The sequence below is a fragment of the Indicator indicator genome, chromosome 17, assembly GCF_027791375.1.
Source record: "Indicator indicator isolate 239-I01 chromosome 17, UM_Iind_1.1, whole genome shotgun sequence".
NCBI classification, from domain to species: Eukaryota; Metazoa; Chordata; class Aves; order Piciformes; family Indicatoridae; genus Indicator; species Indicator indicator.
Window position 1 is genome coordinate 9,702,862 of NC_072026.1, and position 24,172 is coordinate 9,727,033.

At 42.6% G+C, this 24,172-nt stretch overlaps 1 protein-coding gene across 1 annotated transcript in view; it reads right to left on the reverse strand.

Moving 5' to 3' along the window:
• The window catches only part of NRK (Nik related kinase), a 97,701-nt gene that overhangs the window by 46,024 nt on the left and 27,505 nt on the right, over window positions 1-24,172 (reverse strand). The window contains exons 3-9 of the mRNA XM_054388446.1: window positions 18,395-18,451; window positions 10,529-10,654; window positions 9,707-9,817; window positions 8,224-8,314; window positions 5,586-5,716; window positions 2,804-2,858; window positions 561-639 (exon numbers count right to left, since the gene is read on the reverse strand). Coding sequence (XP_054244421.1) covers window positions 561-639; window positions 2,804-2,858; window positions 5,586-5,716; window positions 8,224-8,314; window positions 9,707-9,817; window positions 10,529-10,654; window positions 18,395-18,451 — 650 coding nt within the window. The remainder of the gene's footprint in view (window positions 1-560; window positions 640-2,803; window positions 2,859-5,585; window positions 5,717-8,223; window positions 8,315-9,706; window positions 9,818-10,528; window positions 10,655-18,394; window positions 18,452-24,172) is intronic.

Consider the following 24,172-nt stretch of genomic DNA (forward strand, 5'->3'; position numbering starts at 1 on the left):
GAGTTTTGTCACCAGTGTGAATCCTGAGACAAGCACAGCATTGAGAGTGATGATGGGGAGCTCCACCCTGACCACCTTTTCAGTGGAGCTGCTCTGAATTTACCTCCAGATCAACAAAACCACAGCCTAACCAACACAATTCTTTCAGAAATGCCCTTGCCCTTTTGATACGGTGAATATTCTCCTCATACATTTCATTTAAAAGACAAACTAATTCTCTGGAGGCCACAGTGACTGCCATTAGTCCTACAATGTCCATGCAGTCTTCTGACAAAGCACTCACCCCAAGCAGTCCACCTAAGCCTTGTCTGTACTGCAATTTCAGCCACTCATGCCAAACTGCAGTGGTTGCTGCAGTTTAGGCAAAGTTCAAAAGAGAAGTGTTGTTTCCCGAAGGTAAACTACACCTGCAACTATGGCTTAACCCAGTGCTAGAAACAGCCTAGGAAAGACCTTACAGGTCACTGTCAGATTTAGCAAGATCATTGTCTCCAGACAAGACAGCTCCAAATCCTCCTAAATCCAATGCAGTAAAAATACAGTTTTACACATCTCTTTACCATTTTCTGGATTTCAGCTTTGGGGGTGGATTCCGTGGGATGAGGAAGAGTGCTCTCATGGGGTGCATGTCACACAGGGCTGCAAAGGAAACCACAAGCTATTGAAGGGTACACATCCCACCCCCACTGTGTCCCTCCCACAGCCTGACCACACTGACCCAGTCAGACAGGAGCCTGACTCTCCAGGCAGAGAAAGCAATCCTCCACAAAGAGTCCCACTTCCAACAGCACACACTGGCCACAGAACCACTTCACTAGTCGACACAATTCACACTACAGCCAAGGAATAAATTCTCTGAGCGCAAAGAAATTTTTCACTGCTTTTCACTGCTGCTACTGTCAGTTAAAAAATATTTGAAAGAAAGGCTGCAGGAACAAATACAACTTCATATTTTTTATATATAAGGCTTCAGAAGGACATTAAAAAAAGCTCACCTTTCTAATATACTACAGGCCGTTTTCATATAAATAGAAGTTCAGGTTGGGATTGAATACCTATTAAGTTTATCATGTCTGGCTATGGTTCAGATAAATGATAAGTTAAATTTTAACTAAACTCTGAACTACATCATTCATGGCATAAGCGAAAACACAGTATGAAGAAAACCTGATGTGAAGCAGAGAGTTCATAAACTGCATCAGTGGCACGAAGCATAATAACTAAGCACACATTTCATCTATTCTGTGTTCTGGGAGCTGGGCACCATTACTAGGCAATCTGAAACAGATTCTACTCAGGCATTCAGATGCTGCTTTCTCTCCAGCTCAGTGTACTTCTCATTAATGTTACGGTTGTGGAAAGTTGAAGCTACAAAGGACTCTGCAGCAAATAAATACTGTCACATCTCATCTATCCCAGGCGTTCTGTATGGACTTGTGAGCGTGCTCCATCTTTCATGGAAAAATACTGAGGGTCAGAGGTCTTCCTTTACAAAACAGAACTACTGCTTGACGACTGATAGAAACCATAGGAAGGCTGATTGCTTATGATATAATACAGGTGTTCAGCAGTTATTCTCCTAAAAGGAACAGACTTACAGCTTTACAGAACTAGTGAAAATGAGAAAAATGGTTTGGTAAAGTCTTCTCAGCCTTCTGTTAATTCCTTTGCCAGCATCCACCTGCTGTTGTTTTTTACTTCTGAGTTCTGTTTTTGACTTTTTCCCTTGAATTTTCAATAGCATGTGAAAGAGTGGGGAAGGGGGGGGAGCAGAAAAAGTCTGTTTTCCAGCTAGGGGTCCACGCGCTGTTGTATTACAGTCACGAAAGGACAATGCAACAGAATATAATCCATAGCATCACCCTGCCAAAGCTAGTGAAAACATCAAATACAAGTGGCATGAGGAATCAGCATTCAAAGCTACCAAGTCTCCCTCTAAGACAACTTTGAACAGACTCATGTCTGAGGACTAAGTTTCAGATAGACTGAAGAAAAGTGTCTGAAAGTGCTCCTGAACTCCAGCTGGCTCCTGAAAATCAAGTCTGATGGGAGAAGAGCCAAATGTGTTTTTTAAAAAACACAGCCTACATGCTCTCAAGCTCAGGCCAGAGTATAATTTATTCCATCTCCTGTGCTCTCCTCAGTGACCGGATATCTCATCATATCACATCTGTCTTGTGGGCACTGGGGCAGAGCAACAGGTCCTCTGTGGAAACAAAATTGCACAAGGTCTTTGCGTCCACGCTGCAGCTGCTGACCTCTGCCCCATGGCTGCAAGAGGCCAACTGGAGGAGAGAGGGGGGCAGCTGGCTGGTGAGGACAGGCTGGGAAACTGCAGCAGTCTGCAGTCAGGTTGAGGATGTGGTCATGGACTGGAGCCATGACATGAGCAAATACGATATTCATCCCAAAACCTGTATGAATCAAGTCAGTCCCAGAGGGAAAATACAAACTTTAGGCCTAGCTTCTCCCACTGGCCTCTTGTTAATTTTTCTTCCAACGTGTCAATCACTTCTGTTTAGCTGTACCTATAGGCAGTGATCAACAAAGTGATGTAAGCAAGAGCTCTAACTAAAAAAAGTATTTGTTTTTCTACAACACGAAGGTAAGGAGTCAAAATATAGAGTTAAAATGCCTGAAAAAAAGGAGGAAAACAGAAGAGCCTAAATGAGAAAAGTCATAGACTATTTTTAAAGACAGCCAGACCAGAATGTGGTCTGCGAATTAGCCAAGTGTGAGTTATTTTAACACAGAACATGTACACAAAACATAGACACTCCAACCTTCGTACAAAATCACTTACGAGGAGCTCCTTCGGCCATTTCCATAGCAGTGATTCCCAGAGACCATAGGTCACTCTGCAGGAAAAGAAACATGGCACATTGCAACTTGCAGCAGTGAAGTGGAGGGTTGTTTGTTTTCTTTGGGATTTTTGACTTGGAGATGGTTTTGTGTTGTTTGGTGGGGGGTTTTTTTGTTTGTTTTGTTAGGTTTTTCTTTGGGTTTTTTAGAGTTTTCCCAGATTTCTCCTGGATTGGGTTGTTTTAGTTGGAGCGACATACATTCTGCTCCCTCCCATTCCCTACTGAGCTTTTAGGAAGCATGCTAATAGCCAGAAGCTTTCCATTTCCCATGCAACACTGAACAGCTGATTCATCATTTAAGCAGCCAGCCCCAAAATGCAGACCTTCTGCATTCAAAAAACCAGAGCCAAAATATAGCAGGAAATGTTTAAATATACATCTTAAATCTCTTAAACTGCTCTCATGAGGCAGTGAGACACAGCAGTGCCTCACCCCTCTACTCCTGGTAAAAAAAAATTTTTGGTCTTAATTCTTATTTCAGAGCAGCCATTGCTGAGTTTCTACAGTGATGGAACAGACATTATAGTCAGGCCTTGGGGTCTGCCACTTTCTGTCTACAAAGCCTCCAGTCACATGTTTTTGGGCACATGAAAGGAGAGCACATCATGCAGTCAGATTCGTGCTGTAGTATATGCTCAGCTCAGTTCACTTCAAGCAGTTTCCTTTACCAGCTCATCTGGATGCTGAGAGCCAGCCTGGCTTTCTGGCTTTCTAACTAAATTTGACTTTATCAACAGAGCCTTCCAGTCCAGCTGCTCTGAACTGTTCCATGCAAGCTGAAAACTAGTTTGCATCATAGTTTGTGGTGGAGTTTGACAAGAAAACTGGTGAGATGTTAATAAATTCACAACCCTGACTTTTGCTTAAGTAAATGAGTGAAAATTAGAAAAGTCTTCTAGGGGTAGTATTGCAGGTTTCAGAGGTCAATGGGAGAAACCAACAAGCTAGAATGAATTTGGTTTGGAGTTTCAAAGTATGTTTGTAAAGGTCAGTGTATATATAGATGTGTGTGTGTGTGTGTATATATATATACATACATACATATTTATGCATATATTTTTTATTCATTTGGGTTTTGGGGTGTTTTTTTGAGCAGCATGAAGTTACAGAGTCACTTTCTGCTATTTTGCTCATCATATCAGCTATAAATCTCTGTAGGAAAGATGTCCCCTTACCACATTTTGAGCCATAGCACTGTCTGCACAAGTGCTTCCAAAATCGTCTGCTAATCCACTTTAAACTATAAACTGCAAAATCTATTCAGAGGCAGAAATTAATACATGTAGATGAACTAAAGTTATTACTGAAGGCAAAGAAGCCTCAAGAATTAGGAGTATTTTAAGCTATAAACTGCAGAATCTATTCAGAGGCAGAAATAAATACATGTAGATGAACTGCAGCTATTACTGAAGTCAAAGAAACCTCAGGAATTAGGAGTGCACATTCCTAGTGCTTATATCTTCTGAAAAGTTCACACTCTGAAAAGGAAATTGAATGGGGACAGGGAGTGAAGACAAGCGTCTAATTTCTCGAGGTTTCAATAGAAGATTTATGTGGTATGAAAAATAAAATCCAAGAACATTCTTTGGTCATGACTGACATTCACACAATCTGACCTCACTCTCAGCACAGCACAAAAGGTCCCAACAAGGGAGAATCACAGCCTCTGAATTGCTATAAAACGGAAGCAGTAACAGGTTCTTCTAACAAATATTTCTGAAGCCATAATAAGACTTATGTACCAAGTGGCAACCAAGATAGCACCTGAACTGAAAGAGTGACCAGAGGATCACTCAGAAGATGACTGCTCAGAAAGTCATCCCTGGAAAACACCCTGTATGGTAAGCTGAATGACACCATTGCTGGAAACAGGCCAGAGGACAAAAGAACAGACTTTGTAAGACTCTTGGGAGCAGCATTAGTGTGTTCTAAGAGTTAGGAAGAGAATTAGAAAAAGCTCTCCATAGCTGTCTTTGGGCTCCTCAGTACAAGGAAATCACAGACATACTGGAGCGAGTACAGTGAAGGCCCACAAAGATGTTCAAAGGATTAGAGCTAGGAGGCTCTGGGCTGAGAGAGATGGAACTGTTCAGCCTGGAGAAGGAAAGGCTAATGGGTGTCTCACACTCGTTAGTGAGGAAATTGCTGATGGGAAGAGACTAAATAAGACAATCAATGGGAACAACCTGAAATATCAGAAATTCTGTGCCTTTTCACCTCAGCCACCCCATGAATAATCATAAATCATTCTGTCATGGGAAACCTCTCACAGTCATATGCTCATAAATGAGTGAAGTGATATTAACTATTGCCATTAACCCAGGATTTGCAATTTTTTTACAAAGTAAACCAGCTCTATCACACTGGAGAACTGTAATTTGCCATTAATATTACACTACTTCAGGTGTTTCTTCCAAATTTACCTTTTCCTTTCTTTTCTATCCTGTCTTGCAACCTCCATGCATCAGGGTTGTTTTGGTTCTGTTTTGTTTTGCACAGAACTTTATGAAAGTGTCTTTCATGTATCAGCAAGTCACAAAAATAAATAAAGAAAATAAATTCCACACTTAAAAAGAGCCACCAACCACATATTACAAACACAGTTCTAATACTACTGTGGTTCAAAAGAAGGGAAGGTTGAACTTTTCACACAAAGTCCTTGAGCAGAATTTCATCAGTAACCTGTGTGTTTTCTACCTTATGTAGCATTGTAACACTTACTCTGTAATCATATGTGGAGTCTGGGTTCTCTTCACAAGCAATGACCTCAGGTGCCATCCAATATGGTGTGCCAATGAATGTGTTTCTTCTTCCAATAGTCCTATCCAGCTGGGCACTAACACCAAAATCCACTGAAAAGCCAAGCAGAGGTAAAAAATTAATAAAGAGTTGTATCCATTTGCAGAGTGTTTGCTTGGTTATCACAGAATCATAGAATGGTTTGGGTTGGAAAGGACCCTAAAGATCACATAGGGACACCTTCCACTAGATCAGATTGCTCAAGTCTTCATCCAAACTGGCCTTGAACACTTCCAGGGAGGGGGCATCCATGACCTCCCTGGGCATCCTGTCCAGTGTCTCACCACCCTCACTGTAAAGTATTTCTTCCTAATATCCAGTCTGGATCTATCCTCTTCCAACTTGAAGTTATTTCCCCTCATCTTACCACTACAAGTCCTTGCAAAATGTCCCTCCCCAGCTTTTTTGTAAGCCCCCTTCAGGTACAGGAAAAGCTGCTAAAAGGTCTCAGAGCCTTCTCTTCTCCAGGCTGAACAATTCCTGCAGCCTGTCCCCATAGGGGAGGTGCTCCAGCCTTCTGATCATCTTCATGGCCCTTCTCTGGATACACTCCAACAGTTTGAAGTCCTTCTTGTGTTGGGGGCCCCAGAAGCATGATGCAGTACTCAAGTAACCTCACACAGTTACATTCATGCTGTTTAGAGTATCAAACCTTTGGGCTAAAACGCATATCAAAGCTGAGCTCCTCCATTGTGTCTTGTTCAATTGTTAAAATTCAACTGCGTTTTTTTGGGTTTGTTTTTGACAGAAGGATCAAATAAACAGCATGCTGAACCCCCCAGAAAGGTTACAGCAGACAAATTGCTCTAGGAAGACATTACAGAATAATTTATGCTTAATCTACACACAACATTGAGTAGGACTCAAGACCTTTAAGTCATATCTGAAAGGAAAAACAGTATCTACAAATCTACAAATCAAATTTGGATGTATCTAATATGTCCATTTGTGAAAGCTGGAAAGAACTATCACATCACTTCATAGCAAAGCATTTAGAATAACTCCTTCCTTGCACTCATGCTCTGTCTTATAACAAGCTGGAAAGCCTACCAGTTTATTCTGATCTCAGACTCATCATAACAGAGAATTGTGTGATGCTCTTTGTGCTGAAAAGGGTGTTACTTTCATCAGAGCAAAATGGTTTTATTCAGATGTGAATGGCCTGTGCAACTTATAATAATGTGGTTATATTTTTCTTTGAAAGATACACTAATTGGATCCACTGGGCATAGCATTCGAGTGCTATTCACAGGAAGGACAAAATAACAGGGAAAAGAAAGGACTGAAGGAGACAGCCCTATGGTTACCATCAAGGAGCAGATTTTTTCACTTCTGTTACCTCACTGCAGATCATCTGCAAAACACAATCATTTGTGCTACTATAATTTAATGTGCCTCTTTAAGAAACCTTCTCCAGCAGTAAGTTGGCTCTGACCTTTGGGATCATCATGTGCTCTGTGCTTCTGGTAGGAAGTGTGCACACTTAGGCTGAAGTGGAACAGAACTGGACTGAGGACCTCTTGGGTTTCTAGCTTCTTTACTTTAAGACATATGAGCTAAAGCTCTCTGGAAACCACTGTACTCAACAAATTTGTTTCATCTTTAGTCAGTTAGAAAGGTTTCACTTTCTTGTCAACCTGGTGAAGAATGGTGGGACTAATAACTTTACAAGACTGTAAACACACAGAAACCCCCATGTTGCCAGTTTCAAAAGGGAACAGTTGAAAACTAGTTTATTTCTTTTGGAGACTACAAGCAAAATCCTGTCTTCATTTAACACAACAGCAAAACTCCCTCTGGCATCAGTGAAGCCAGGATTTCGCCATAAGGTTAAACCATAATGAGATTTAAAGAACCTATTTTCACTCCCTCCAGCCAAACATCCTACCCCACATTCATTATTTTTGTTCTCCAACTCTACAGGGAATTCTTTCAGTTTAAGAGAGAGCATAAAGACCATCCCAAATAACAGAAGTGCTCTCCTTGAGACTGCTCCTTTAAATCACTGTCATGTATTCTCTGTGATGTCTTATTAAAACATGAAAGGCATCCTTACCTCAAAAGAGGTAAGTAGTACTTCAGTCTTAGGAAATCAGAAGGTGTCAACACTGACATGTCACAGCTAGAAAAGGAAATAAGTAAACTCTCCAACAGTTTTGAGATGACAACTAGTAATGAGGTACTCTTCAGTGGTAGCCCTCAGACATGGGCAATTTCACCTATTGTCAGATGAAGACATCTAAGACCATTTTCCTTAGAGAAATGGATTGCATAATTTATTGCCCCAACTTCTGGAAGCCTTTGCATGCCAGGATCTGCCATGAAGGCCTGATGGTGCTGTGACTTACTAGACAGGTTCTGTGTTTGACTGCCCAGAAGCAGCTGCACTCCTCACAGGCTGTGAGTGACATCCTTGCAGAAAGTGTCACATTTTCAGCTCTTTCTACATGACAGACACCTTATAAACACAAGCGTTACTGCTACTTGACATATTCATTCCTCTTCAGTTACTGAAGGCTTTTTCTGAACATGTTTCTAGCACACATTTAAGGAAACTTACCTAGTTTTACTTCAGCATTTTCTGTGAGAAGAACATTCTGTCCTTTAATATCACGATGGATGACATGATGAGCATGAAGATGTGCCAACCCCTAAAAGAAACCCAGACTTATTCTTTCTATCATTATCATCAACATAAAAAGGCTTTGTTGCCTTTTTACACTTCTGCCTTTCTCAGACTTTCCTCATAGGGAAAGTTCTTTGGATATTACTAGCAACATGAAGACCCATTTCAGGGGGGAGAGAAGACAGCAACCACAAGTTTGTCTTCCTTACCTACAGGCCTGTGCAGGGGAAGTATTTTAAATTTCTGTCTCAGAATCAAGGGATGCCTCCTTATGCTATGTGTTAAAAGCAAAAAAGTTCAAATAGAGCTCCCACCCAGGTTCTAAATTTTCCAGAAGGAAACATTGTCAATCCCTTTGCAACTGGGTCATTCTGCTTTTGAACAAGCATGATTAAATCCAATCTCTTATTTTACACCAGCATAATATTATGGTTTTCAGTTGCTTGAGTGTAAAACAAATATTTTAACATCAATTGCTTTAGAGATATCGGAGACATGCAAATGACGAGCAACCTGACCAGACCATTCAGATGTTGCTTTTTGTGGGTTTTGTTGTTGTTGTTTTCAGAAGAGATTCCCCCATGTAAAAACCTATAGCTATTACAATCTGCAGTTTAATGGAAAATCCCAGCAAATGGCCAATATCCTCTACTGAGCATGATTCTCAACTCCTCTGCTCCAGAAGTGAAGATTTACCCCTATTGAAGCATTACTTTGTCATGCTATTCGTATTCCAGCTCCCAGCATACACATTTATCTTACCATTATTTAGGAAAGTAGTAAAACTCCATTACAAGGAAAATGGATCAGTAATGGGTTTTGAATTTAGAATGACAGGTTCCAACATTTTATGGTTTTTTTTTCCAGGTTATTTCATTAGATTACACTTGAGAATTGTTTTATCCTCTGTACTTTCCAGGAACAAAAAACCAAAACTAAACAAAACCCCAATAACCCACAAACAGAAAGCTCTAAGCTTGCACAGAATGAAATACAGCCCTAAGAATTGTCTTGGGGTATATTGCCCAGCAGGGCCACCTTTTAAGCTTTTGGAATGTTGCTAAGTCAACATTGCTTCTAAAAGTGCAGAAAAGCAGTCCCTGAGCCTGTGCAGCTAAAGGAATTATGAACAGAAAGATCTTACACAGCATGAACTGCTGAAGTAATGAGCAGTAAGATCTCCTGATGTGGAGGACAGACTTACTGAAAATGGAAAATCTGCCCAGAATCTGGACTTTCAGAAGACAGCTATTTGCCATAGGAAACAGGAGTTTTCTGTTCTTCATAAAGAAGGCCCAGGAGACTCATGGATCAAATCCTTTAAACGGTAGGGCTTGTGAGTGACCATGTCAGCAACCAGTCTTGGAAGGGCATTTTTGTTGCAAATGAGCGACAAAGTTCTGTTGGCACAACTCACCCTGAGAACCTCTCTGCAGATGTAGGCAATCCAGTCTTCCTTGAAACAATTCCCTTTTGTCTTCTTTACAAGGTCAGTGACAGAGCCTGCGCCACAGTACTCCATCACCAGCTGCAGGAAGACAAACGCAATGCACCTTTACCACAGCACTGACAGGGTGCCGGCAGAGATACCGCTGCAAGCACCCACTCCACCACAAGCAAGGTGTGGCAAGCTATACATGACTTTCCCGGATGCCAAGTGGCATAAAATCTCATTTCCTGAATCACACACATTGCTGAATAAATAAAAAACCTCAGCAGTGCTTCCCTTCTATCACAGGTTATTTTTTGTTGGTTTTTTTTTTTTGAAAGTACAAAAACAGAAAAACAAGAACTAAGAGCACTGAAAAATGAGATTCTTGCAGCCAAAAAAAAATAAAAAAAAATTGGAGGATTCATTGTTTTATTCCCAGTTCCTCTGTTCCCTTTTTATTCTCCAACTGAAAAAAAAGGAAAGAAACAAGTGCAAGGAGAGGAGGGGAGGAGAACAAGGTCTCTCTTACTTTCATTAAAACAAACAAACAAACAAAAAACTTCAATTTGGGAACAAACCTCTAACAACAAATCAGAATGACAGCATGTCACATGTATCATAACATACTTTATGCCCACCCTCACAGAAAATCACAGGGGATAGAAGACATCTAGGGGGGAGAGAAACATTTCTCCTTTATGTGTTATTCTTCACAACAATGACTTCAGAGTTTCACCGGGACAGAGTTTCAAGCTGAGCATACTGGAGCTGTAAATCTGATGAACACAAAGTGCAATCAACACTTACCCAGAGCTGATCATCTTGGCCTGCAGGGCTTTTCTTTACAAATGCACCGTAATATGTAGCGATATTCCGGTGATGGGAGTACTTTTTTAGCATATTTATCTCCAGCTTGATTTCCTCTTCTTCATTCTGTAGTGAAAGAGACCAGAGATCACCAAGGTCTAGGGCTGTCCAGAGCTGCAGGGCAGCCTCTCTCTTTGATGGTTTTCACCACCCAGCTGGAACCAGCCCTGAGCAACCTGGTTTGATCCCATGGCTACCTTACTTTGAGAGCCTCACCTCCTGAGGCTCCTTCCAACCTGAGCTATCCTGTGATTATGAGACTACAACTGAAAGCCAGGTTCTTAAACTGATGGCTAGATCTCCCTGCTTTATTGGCCTAAAGTCATGAATTGCTGTGGTTTAAGCTACAGAATAAAAAAAACGTCCTGATTTCAGTTTAATAATCACATATTGTCTCCCCAGGGGGCCTAGACAGCACCTATTACTCCTTCGTTTGCAGTTTCTATATGGAGTAATTTAGTCTTAAAGAAATTAACCAGATTCAAACATAAATAAAAATATTCCTAACGCTCCATTACTCTAATGCTTAGAAAAGCACTTAGAGCACACATCAGCCAATTTGTTTTCTGAGTCCTCTGGAGGGTCTTGCTGGGAGGAAATCAAAGCCCAGAAAGAGACAACTCATCACAAACTCCAGATCCAGTGTAGGGTCAGGATCTGCTCCCTCCTTACAGTTGTGAGAACACCCTACCAGATCACAGAGATTTTTTCCCCCCTCTTTACACCATGCCATCAGTTAAGTCTCGTCATGCTCTGGGGCTGGCACACCCCTACACATCTCCTTCCAGGAACTAGCCAGCTGTGTTTTCCCACTGTCTTTGCTTCAGCCTCTTTAGGACAGACATTCTCTTTTCCCCAGTACAGCACAGTGCACAGCAAGACAACTAATGGAAACACAAGTTTTAGTAATCACATTAGAAGGAAATGCCCTTTTTCAGAGAGAGCTGCCTAATCTGCCTCTCAGTGCTAGACTGTTTTCTTTCTTGCCACCAAAAGAATTAGTGCACAATACCCTGGTGAAATGCACGTAGACTCTGCTGTATCATTTGCTTTAACAGGAAACGGGTGGTGCTGCAAGGTATCCTTAAAAAAGGTTAAAAGGAGTATGACAAAGTTGAAAATTAATTTACCTTGCCACAAAACATCCCAGTCAGCAGTTACTAGTGCTGCGGGGGGGAACCCAAAAAAACAACAAAAACAAAGGGAGCAAGAATGGCTCAGCCCCACAGGACATTTTTCTGTGCTTTCTCACTATTTTCCAGTAGCTTTGCCATGGAAGCATTCCTTTAACCACCACAACAGATTGCTTACAAAACCAGCTGTGTTGTTTTGCTACAGGTACAAAGGGCATTAAAGTTTGACAGGCTGAAGCCATATTCCCTCAAACATATGCATATGATGTGTCTTATTAAACACAAGCACACAAAAATCATTCCCAATGGAAGGGATCAGTAAGTTTTCCCCAGTAACACCAAACCACAGGAGACATGTTACCAGATCAAAACCAAATTGCCTTAAGCTTTAGGAAATGGGAAATGTAAAATAACTCCACTTGAAGTGAGATAAGCTATTTCAGGTTTCAGAACATCCCCTTTGTTCAGCACAGGCTCTCAAGATGCCACTCTACACTAGATACTTAATTTATCTCTGTTTGTGATTAAGGAGCAAGAAGGATCCTTAATCTTCAGCTTGATACAGCCCTGGATGTGGTATGACTTAATGAGTGAGGATAAGGAGGAGCCAGGAGCAGCACCTGGAGTCTCCAAGAGAAATCAGAGCAGGCTCCCAGACAGCATGCAGGAAATCCTCCATAAGCAAGGTACTACTTCTCTCTGCATGTGGCTGGGGCACAATCAAAGACAGCTGAGAGCTTGTGCTGATGCTTTCTGGGAGGGGAAACAAGGCTGTACTCCCTTTGGGACTCCAGACAGTGCACACAAAAGGGTGGAAACAGGCAGGTGAGGAGAAGGATGCAGAGAGTAATATGGAAACTGCCACCCTAGACCTGATCACAAGGGTCCTGTCACTGATACATGTTTCTGGTAACATCTTTAGGGAAGCAGGGCAGAAAATGAGACAAACAGGGAAGACTTCTTTCCTTCCCCCTGAACTTCTTCCTACACCCTCCCCACTTCTGCTAGGGCAACCAAACATGTAGAAGGGCAACATAAATCTTCAGTAAAGGCCTTCCCCAAATTACTTAAGATATCTTCAGATTTTAATGTTGTGGGTATTTTAGCTCTGAACATCTGCATGAAATTTGCACCGATGCAGGCTGAGTGAAGATCTTCCCTGCAGGCATGAGCCTGCAGCTTTGATAAAGTTCCCCTTGGGAAAGGGCCTGACCTCAACCACTTCTTCAGAGCTGTTTGCATTTTTTCAACTCTTCTTCCTTTGCCCAGTTAATCTGTTGGATGTTGGAACAGTGCTGGCACAGCCCTCATCCAAGTACTTTCTATTCCTCTGCAATCTCCCCTTCACTTTTTTAAAACCAAGGATAAGTATATGCCTGTTTGTGAACAGAGCTGGAACGCCAGGTAAGAGCAAAGTGTGGTTGCACATCTGTAATGCTCCTTTCCCATTACCAGCTGCAGCTTCAAACATCAGCCAGTCTATAAGGTAAAGGGCTATACAGGACAGCAGGTGGGTATTCCACACACACAAAGTATTTTGTCTTCCCAGTGCTTGAGTGAGAAAAAATTACTTTTTTTTTTTTTCCACATGGAGAAACCAAGGCAAAAGGTAAATGTGAGCAATTCTGTCCCATTTGACATATCTGAGGCCAGTCAGGAACTTGCTCTCTTTCCTTCAGGCAGGGTGACTGGGGACCAAAGCATCCTCAGCTTCTCACTACATGTACATGCTCAGGATTTCCACTTTCCACCATGCCTCTTGTCAGTGTTACCATCAGCCACATGTCCCAGGGGTCTAGAAACCTGCCTATAAATCACAGTGCTTAAGAAAACGAAACAAGCTTGCAGATGTGCAGGTGCAAAAAGTTGTTTGTTTTCACAAGCCAGTGCGTTTCTGAGCACAGATGGCTGCATGCACAAAGATGACAGGTTCATGATCAAAGGCTGGATTTGAAGATGTGTGCCTACCTGCAATAACATTAAGAAGCAAAGAACTAGAAAGCACACACCTCTGACCTTGAATGCAAACAAGATCATCATTGATAAATACTCCACCAAGAGACTCCTAAGTACTGGGACATTTCTAATGACAAGTTTCTCATTTAAATGTTATTTTGCTGTTTGGAAAGAGTCAAAGAAAGGACTTGCTGCAGGTAAGCTTTTTGATCACCTGACCTGATATCTGAAGAGAAAAGCAGAAAGAATCCCATCTCTTTGTGAGCACCCTGCCTGCTTGGCACTGTCAATAACAGGAAGCAGGCACATGAGCACATGTTGCCATCAGCTCTCCTTCAACCATTTCAAAGGGCTCCCTCTGCTCCATGACACAGCAGCACTTCCTGACAGATGTCTAGAGGATCCCACAATGACCACAGCATCCTGCTACCACTCCGGAGAAACTGGCCCAAGGCTGCAGCTCATGACAGCAAAGAGCAGATTTGCTCAGCTCTTGGTATGTCTCAGATCTCCAAGCTGAACAATCACAGCTGGAGCTGGTCAGAGAATTTTTGAGGAAATGATATCTTGCCAGAAAAAAGCTCCAAAGATTTGGTGCAACAGAATCTTTTGGCAGAAATGTACTGGTCAGGATGAAATGTTAGCTGAATAACTTAGGCTGAAATTTTCTAGTGATGCAAATATGATGCTGGGGGAGAGAAACCCACTGCAGAATATCCAAGTAGCTCTGACTCCTAGGATTCAAGCCCATTGGTCAATCCCTTCCTCTCTCAAACCAGACAACACACAGACCTCATTACTGAACAAGGTAGTGACCAAACCACCACCAACCTACACTGGCATGGTGCTCTATCAAACTCAGCCACTGGAATTGCCCCACTTAAAATGAGACAGATCTACTGGAGGCTTGAACTATGGAGTCCTCTGAGAAGGTACATCAATCACAAGGCCAATCCAGGCATTCAGTTCTTCTAAACTTTTTGTGGAGACAGGTGAAGGGGAAAAGACTCCATTTCTTCTGATTTTATATTTTTTATCTTCCTGTTTTCTACCACAGGAAATTTTCACTCCCTAAGAAAACTGTTCCCTGTGCAGCACCAGATCATATAACCACCCAAAGATGAAAATGGCCACAGGGGCTAGGAGCCTCCTGTCTCACTCAAGCAGGTTTACTATGACAGCTTCCATTTCTCACCAGCAAAGCTCCATGTTAGATGTGGCTCTCAGGTGCAATTTACAGGCAGGGCATTGGAGACGCAGATTTCAATATTTTAAAGACTTTATTTAATGCCTCAAGCTAGCATTTCAAGACCAAAGGATCAGAAAATAACATAAACCTGAGCAGACTAACAATGCCAGAGAAATACTGAATCCCTGACGGGTTCCAAATTTATGACACTGAAATTCCAGAGACTGAAACGATTTCTACATTACAGTTAGGACCCACTAATGCCATGAGAAGCTTCATTAACCAAATGCCATGAAACAGAGAAAAAGCTATTGCTGCTTTATAGGAGAACTGAGCTTCAGGGATGCCCTATCCACATACAATACTGGTCTTAGCCATGTCCCTGCATTGGTTTCTGCCACCCCATCTACTCTGCACTACAGGAGACCAGCAGCAGAGGCCCTGGCCAGACATACTAGCTCAGGAGGCCAGCAGTAATTCCATTTCTTGCAGCCACATGGCTCACCCTGAGCCCTCTGGGAATTTGCACTGAGCTGTTTGAAGAGCTCAGAACCACAGCTGCCATGCCCACCCTGCCACTGCACACAGTGCTGAAAGCATTCAGGGTTTACCCTGCAGACTTAGCTGTGATATGTGGGGGTTGGAGAGAGGACAAGCGCAGTGCAGAGCACACAGCTGCAGGAGGAAATAGCAGCTATTGGCAGCAACTGCCTGAATCACTCCTACACTGGTCCAAGCGTCTCACAGAGGCACTGATCAGAGCCTGGAGGAAACCAGTGATACACTGGAAGACTGGATCCAGGTCTGTCAGCCTGTACCTCAGCAGTGGGATCACAGCCAACCCCACATTAATTGGAAATAACAGAAGAAAGCCCTCAATTCACCCTGCTCTAAGGTCAGAGAGCAGAAACGCTCAAATACAGCTGAAGTGGATTTGTTCAGGGCTTAGCAGGGAAAGAACACCAGAGAAAACCCCTCCAGATGGCTGCACCAACATGCTCAATGCCCAACTCTCAAATCATCACTACTGCTTTCACATTTAGTGACTCAGCCTGAAAAGAGCATGATCTGTTGTCATTGACCCTCAAGCCATGGGACAGATTCCCCAGGATGAAGTTGGGTCTCCAGCCTGCATAGAAGCAGCAGATCAAACCCAAACAGATGATTTGTATTCTGAGAATTATGAAGGTCTGTTCATGTGAATTCCTGAAGCTGGGCCACAAGGTTGTCCTCCATTTAAATTTGTTTCCAGGCAAGCAGGCATTACTGGATGCTACAGTTCAGTGCTTACATACAAATGAGATGGCATTATGTACAGCAAAGGGAAGGAAATCTTTCCAAGGTTCCTTCCTGCAGTTTTTGCTTCAATTGTTCCATCAAGGAAGGGACTGTCACTGGTGTTAACATGGCAGCCCACAAGTGATATCTTTGGCCAGCCCTCACACACCCAGCAAAGCATGAAAGCAGTCCATACAGAAGCTCTGGATCACTTACAAGTTCCTACCAGGATCTGTCCTGTCAACGCCTTTGTCAAAGCACAGAGGTGCCCTCATCTCAGGAATCTGTCTGCAACCCACACCCTACCCCCACACCCTTCCAAGGGACTGGTCTGGTGACTGCCATTCTTTAAAACCAAAGCACCTAGCGATAGATGTACCTATAAAGGTAAAAGCAAAAATCCCATCAACGCAACGTGGCACCCATTTTAAAAGTGCACCCTCCTTCGTGAACAGTTCGTGAACAGTTCGTGAACTGGCAGTTCAGCTACACATCCATATTTTACAAGGTATCAGCCACAGCCAAATCAGCCCCTAGATATGCTTTGTAAAAGCCTTAGAGTGGCATCAAAGTACAAAAATCTAACGTGTAATTCAGATGACTTGCTGCTCAGGGCTGGATTTCTACACCATCAGCAGCGAGAACTGTCCTGGATCTGCTCTACGTGACAAGGCCCATGCAGACACCAACATGTTCTGCTGTCTTCCAAGACAATCAAAAGATATATGAAAACACAGGCAAGGCTGGCTTGTGCTTGCCAAAAACACCACATGTAGATGTACTACTGGCAGACATGACCCAGAGAACTTGGCCCTGGTTTTATTTCAGGTGATAACCTTTCCACAATATCTCAAGAGGGCTCTTAACTTTACCTTGGAGTTTTGTATGCTATATCTATGCTGACAAGAGTGACAAAATGAAGAGTTGGCCTTTCAGTGAGACTAGGTGCATCCTACCAAATCAATTTCAATGAAGATGAAGCAGGGAGTCTCTCCAACCTTTCTGTGGCTCAGGCTATTATGGTCTCAAGGAGACAAGCTGCTTCACTACCAGCTGCAGCCTTCATAGAAGAAGTAAAAAATCAATACTTGGAAACTTTTTTGACACCCTGTTCTAGCACTGACACCACTTTATAAATGTGAGCAGGGACAACACCAATTAAACTGTCTCCTCTTCTCATCTGTCAACCAACAATAAATAAAAAAAAAAGTGCTACATTTGCATTTCTAACATGTTCCTGCTTGCTAGCTGTCACAGTAGCTACTCTGAGGAATGGCTGGCATGCAAGGGGAGAGGATGTGATGAAACACAGCAGGAGCAGCCCAGAGCTACAGGAAATCTTTTACTTGCTATCACTGGAAACAGATAATTAACTAGAAGTAAGTAGGAAGAGAGTTCTCCTGTTTGTTATTGTAGACCATCAAAATACATGGCAATGCATTCCCTCCTTGTTTTGCCACCAGTGGTGGGTACGCTTGAAAAACCTGGTGTATCGGTGTGAGCTGAAATTCCCCCCCCCCCCGACAATAACCAGGCTAGCCCAGTCTGGAAGCAAATGAAAAGCTGTATTTACAAGCAGAGTCTAAAATCTACCATGAAATGCAATGAATATGTACAAATATACAAAAATTCACAACATTCACAAATATATACAATCAACAGAAAAAGCACAATCGATCTCCCTTTGCTTCCCCCCAAGGGGACCCTCCCAAAGGGGCCTCCCTCTCCCAGGAGCTTCCCCCCCAGACCCCCCTGGACAGAGAAGCAGAGTTTAGTTAGAGCAGAAAGTTGTTAACTTAGCTGCCAAGGTCAGTACATGTTATCTTCAGCCAGAAGAGAAGAAGAAACAGCAGCCAGACAGCCCAGCAACTGCCCCCACTGCCGAATGCAGAATGTGCAGAGTGCCTGCTTTGTTTTGGGTAATAGTTCTTAAACATTTCTATCTATCCAATGGAAGTGTTTAGAACAATCGTTATTTTGCTTTCTTACACCCAATAGTGACTTATTTACATTCTTTCACTTTCTCTGTTTTGAACTTTGCAAGGAAAAATTAAAAAGACAGTTTCAAACCATCACACCTGGTTCTGTTAACACCCTCAGTACTTTATAAAACACAAACTGGTGCTCAGCTACCATCATTTTTACCACTGGATTGTCTTTCATAAGCTATCCACCTTCTCATGATCTGATTGTTTATTTTTCCTTGCACTTTGATAGCAAGGAAAGTTTTATTTTTGGTTTTGCACTCACCTCAGTAACATTCATCACTTTGATTGCTGCTAGCTGCCCAGTCTTAACATGGCGACCCTGTGAAAATAACAAAAGGCTGTAAGTAAAATGTGTATGCAAACTATGCATGCAGGAACAAATTAGGCATATAACAACTGGGCTTCAGTACTTGCTGTCAACCATCCATCAACAACCTGTCAATGTTAGAAGAACTATGAAGGTGCAGGTTTGGTGACATGCTATCAGCTCCAGACCCTCACCATGCTCTAAAGTTAACTCAGTTACCTCTGCAGAAACTGAGTTCCCCCTTTAGCACAAAGCAAGAAGCAATGCTAGGAGGCCTCTGCTATAAGAGCAGAGTTTATAGGGCTCCATCCAACTCGTCTTCAACAAATCTTGTCACCCCACCAAGCACCCTCTTCTAGGAAATCTCAGCACGGGTCCAGGGTGACTTAACTGGAACAAACTTGTCCTGCTAATGCAGACTGGGGAAGCAAGGCAATGGAGAGCTGGCACTGTTTCCACCTCCTCCCTACATGTTCTGTCTCACCTCAGGGTAAAGACAAAATTCTGGGTTTCAGTAGATCAATTTGTCAAGCTGCATGTGGCTACCACAAAGCTAAAGTTGTATGCACTTTCTTGTTTCTTTGTTTTAAATAAAAGGGCTTTTTATTGTGAAATACTTAGGATTTAACATTCTTACTGCAACTGAGTTAACTGCATCTCAGCTACCTCCCAAAAGGCACGTGAAGGCCTTGTATTTAAAATGTGATCAGTGGTGGGGGGTAGTGAGTAGCAGAGGAACTCTCCCAGGGCTTTGACTGCCTGTGTGCCTACAGACATACACATGCTTCATTACTGAAAGCCCACACTCTACAGTCATTATTAAATAACAGATAACTGGCAATTTTAGACTAGGCAAGTGGTTAGCTTTTCTAAAACAAAGCTAGGAAAAGGGGGTTAATAGGGAGTAAAGCTATTAAAAGAGCAAACTTGATACTGAGACTGACAAAAAGTGGTTCACAAGAATGTATCTTAGAAAGGTAAGATTTGTATGAAGAGTAGATTGGTTACACATGCTAACTCCTCACTTCCATCAAACGTCCAGAAATGGGTTTGAAGCTTTACGACTGCAATTTTGTTCCTGAAATAGTAGTGCCTGCAAAGCTGTACATGGAAATAACTAACTGACATTAGTTAAATAAGCCATAGGAAATCAGGAAATCAAATATGAAATGCTGCAGTTGGCAGACAAAATGATTTGCAGGTGCAATTTGTACCTGAAAAATTAAATTTGGGTTGATGTCATATTAAACCCCAAGTCCTACCTGCACAAAACTGCAGGCGAGTGTTATTTCTAAGACTAAGCGATTTTGCATCAAAGAAAAATGATTCCTCGTTCTCAGGCAATATGTCACAGTCATGTTTTCTTTTACAGAAAAATAAATCCTGCTGAGTTTTTGTATGTTTGTAAGTGTCCTCCTTCTGTCAAAGCACCCCTGGGACTGCACAGCTCATAAACTATGATGATAGGATTCATATATTACCACAGACCTTGGGAGGAAGACAACCGGGACACACCCTCACCAGGCCCATGGCATGCACCCAGCAGTAGCTGAGTGCAGATGGGCAGTGAGTAGTGCTAGCCCAACAGATGCTGGTGTTTGGTCAGCATCCATCCTGGCTGACGTCAATCCCAGCTAGCAAGCTTCCTCTGCACAGCCACAGTGCCTTTGTTGGAGGCCATTGTTTGCAAACGTTTCCAGGCATTGAATGTCTTGGCAATACAGGGAGAGAGGGCCTTCCACAAGACACAGTCATGCTAGACCTGCTGGCACCCTGACTTAACTCCAAAGTTTGTCTGGAGACAAATACACTGGTAATTCCGTGTCTCCTACCACACCAACCCATCAAAACAATGAGTCTGTCCTGGGCTGCTGCATGTTCTGCAGAAGATGATGTCAACGATCAACACTGATTTTCATAATTACAGTGAAGCACCAGAGATGCAGTCCTTTACTGGAAAAAATAAATCTGTCAATACCAGGCTAGCATTGCACTTGATATGGACTCTCCTTCTCTGGAGGCTTTCAAAACCCACTTGGATGCATTCCTGTGTGACTACCCTAAGTGATCCTGCTTTAGCGGGGGGGTGGACTCAATGATCTCCTGAGGTCCCTTCCAACCTCTAATATAATGTACCATGATACTAAGTACTGTGATATTGAATATTCATCAGAATAATTCATTTTTTGGATTCAAATACCTGGTCAAATTGCCCCTCTGTTCTGCAGACACAGTTATTTCCTCTGCATGTAAACTCGAAGCTCTCACTCACTTTTACCATTATAAATGAGAATACTAAATAACCCCCCAAAAGTTTTGGAATATTAGCATTTATGGGAAAGAATAAAGCAAGCCCTTTTGTTTTGTGGGTTGTGATACATCTTTGCACAACAAATGTGTTCTCATTTACATGTCTGACACTGAGCTGACTGTTGGACAAGAGGAGCTCAGTCTCTGTAGAGGGGCAAGATCATTCCCTGTACCTTGTAGCAGTGCCCTATCCCCCTCACACCCTGCAAAGTTAATGGTAGCCTGAGGGAAATTCCATAGGGTTCATCCAACCACTCCTCTGCACAGGCTGACCTGCAATAAGTGCTGACTGGTTAAATCAGCCTTTACCTGGAAACAAGTTCTGTTAAGTACATGCACTTCACACCCTTACATTCTTTCAGACCCTTGTATTCTAGACAAAACAGAGTGGTTCAATCCACCAGAGAATCCCAACCCTTCTCAAGAGGTCTGAAGGAAAGCAGTAGTAAAAACTCATTCCTGTTGGTTTGCTCTGACTTTCAATTCACAACAACTTATCTTCAACAGCTGTTAATATACCCATATAAAGAGTCATCTAGGTCTCTTTGTTACATTAAGATGAAGAACCTCCTCTTCCCCCACCAGCACATTTGTGCAGGCTAATGCTGAGGGCTGCAGGTTAACCTCATGAAAAGATGTAAACATATCTATATCAATTATCTAAAAGGGATTAATTTCTTTTAAAGTACATATAAATAAAAAAGAAAGTATCTTGGAGATGGTAGCTAAATATCTATCTACAGCTATGTATCTATACAAAAACATTTTCATCATCAGATACTAATTTTACTGCCATCTTGGCAGATTTATTTTTGATTAGGGTTGTACATTTTCCCAAAGTAAAGGATTCATTGTTATTGTGGAGCAATACTTCTCAAGTTTCTCTGCATCTGCTAATGTATGCAACATTACACAGCACACACCATGATTTCTCCTTACCTCTGACATCATCCCAACATGCACAAATAAAATCTGTCTTCTAAATACCACCAAAGGAAAAGGTTCAGTCAGTGGAGACAAAAAAAAAATCAGAGAACCCTAGAGGCATCCTAATTTTTTTTCTTTCTCTGACCAGAGCTTCACTGTCTAGTCAGTCTTGGGGGGGGGGGAAAAACAAACAAACAAACAAACAAAAAAAAAAAAAACAGGGATGAAGCAAAGCTACTCAGCAGCTCACCCAAACACCAGTGGTCACTGTAAGCAGCAGCTGCACACATGAACTCAGCACCACCACTCAGAAAGGTGAGTGTGCTTTTGCAAGATACTGTGCTAAGGAGGCTGAAGCTTCCAGAGGACATGGGGAGAAGAACCATCAGTGCCTGTGCAGCTTATGTGAGCAGGGTAACGTGCCCCACGTGACGCTTCCTTGAATGCACAGACTACAACTGTGCTGGCAGCTCAGGAGAAAAGTCATAGATTTCACTCCTTTACATTGGATTTTCAAACTGGTTTGAATTAATTTTCCTTGACGTCTCTAAAGGTAGTAAACATTCTGAACTCAGCCCTGGGCTTCTTGTTAGCACACTGAGACTAGTGCCCGAGTAAGGAAAGGTTTCAGGGCTTGGCCCCTTATTTTTTCATTTATCAATAAATCTCAGAGGTTAGCCAGAGTTCATGGGAACTCACAACACTGCTACTTCTGCTGAAGCCACAAGGTTGAGCAAGTTTGAATTGTGTTGAGAAAGGTGGTGTTTTGATTTTTGTTCAAAGCTCCTAGGAGCTCTGATCATTTGGCTGTTTTAACTGTTTCTCGACCAAATGAGATCAACAGATTCACTTACTCAGTGATGAGACACACAAAAGTTTATCCTTTTTTGAGTCAATCCAAAATGGGAGGAAGAACAAGGGACATTGCCCTCTCAGCCCCTCTGTGCAATTCACCACTGCCCATCCTCTCCAGACCATTAAGGGGAATCTGTCTGTTGCGATTCAACATCCTTTGTTGCACATTTCCTCTGAAACTGGGCAGAGGGCAGAAATGGTCTGTGGGTCCATTTCTGTAACAAAAGATTTTATCTTTCACTCAAATGCTCTGTTTGAGAGCAGGTTTCAGCTCTGGAGAACGCAGCCAAAACATCTAACAGCCATCTGCAAGTCACCCATATTCCTATCCAAAAATATAGCATTAAACACTATCAAGCTTAGACGTGGACAATTCTGAAGCTCAATGACTTGCTAAAATTGAAGTTCCTGCCTACAGTTTGATGAGGTATAAAAGCTGGAAGAAATTCTCCCATTATCTTTGAGTCTAGCTAAATTCCTTGTCTCCTCCAGAAAAATATTTCTGCATAAAGTCTGCTGCAGTTGCCAGTTGGTCACTACAGGAACGTTCAGCAAACCTGGAGCCAGCACACACATTTTCTGAATCTGCACACAGCTCATTGCAGCCACGATTCTGGGAGATGCTTTATGCCAAAGATCTGGTTCTGATGAGCTCCAACCATGCATTATCTCTGCAGGGAAATCTACATGGAACAGAAAGATTCTTCAGCATTGTTGCTGTTGGTATTTATCTTTTTAGCGCACTTAGATAAACAAACTACTTCTCTATGCTCACTACTGAAGGTCAAGAGGTATTTTTCTATTGACATTAGACATGAATCTCAGCATTAGGACTCAAGCTATTAGCTGATCAAGGGGCTTTACATGAATTCAGTACATTTGCAGAGTGATGCATTCAGTCACATACAACACCTTTTCTATTAGGTCCAAACAAAAATTTGGGGCAGTTCCTGGCTTGGGTCAGTATCGCAACCAGAGACCCAAGGTTCCAGGAGCACACACGGTTGAGATTGTAAGGCTGCAGGTCACATGTGGAGAGCTTGGTTTGGCAGATCCTGCACACACCTCTCTTCCTAGGGGTGGCAAACAGCTCCCATCAACTTCACTCCCCAGTTGTGATCCTAGAGATTTGAAGCAGATGATTGCAAGTCCAGACGACTTGCCCAGCTGTCCCATCCAGTGCTGCACAGCAAGCCAAGGCAGCCCACGACAGTCCCATCACACACTTCCTTCTTGGCAGCAGGAACTCATTAACGTCCAAGTGTTTCTGGGTCTGCCTGCTGTTGCTGTCCCCATTTAACCACAGCAGGAAAAGTGCACGTGAAGGGCTGGGGCTGCCTGCTGCAGGATACCAGGGCAGTACAAAGCTGCTGATTTTGACTATGCAAAAGTGCCCATCTGTGTCCATGCCCTGTCTGCAACAAGACACATGACCTGATTTTTCTCTCCCTTAAAACACAGCATTTTTGGCAAGGCTGTGAGGTGCCTGCGTGCAGGGACACCTCCCAGATGCCTGGGGCTCTGGATGCTGGCCAGTTCACAGCTTTGTGCCCATGTGGAAGGCAATTTCACATTAAACACATGCTGCCATCAGGTACACACACATCTGCAGTGCACTTGTTCTGTGCACAGGCACAACTC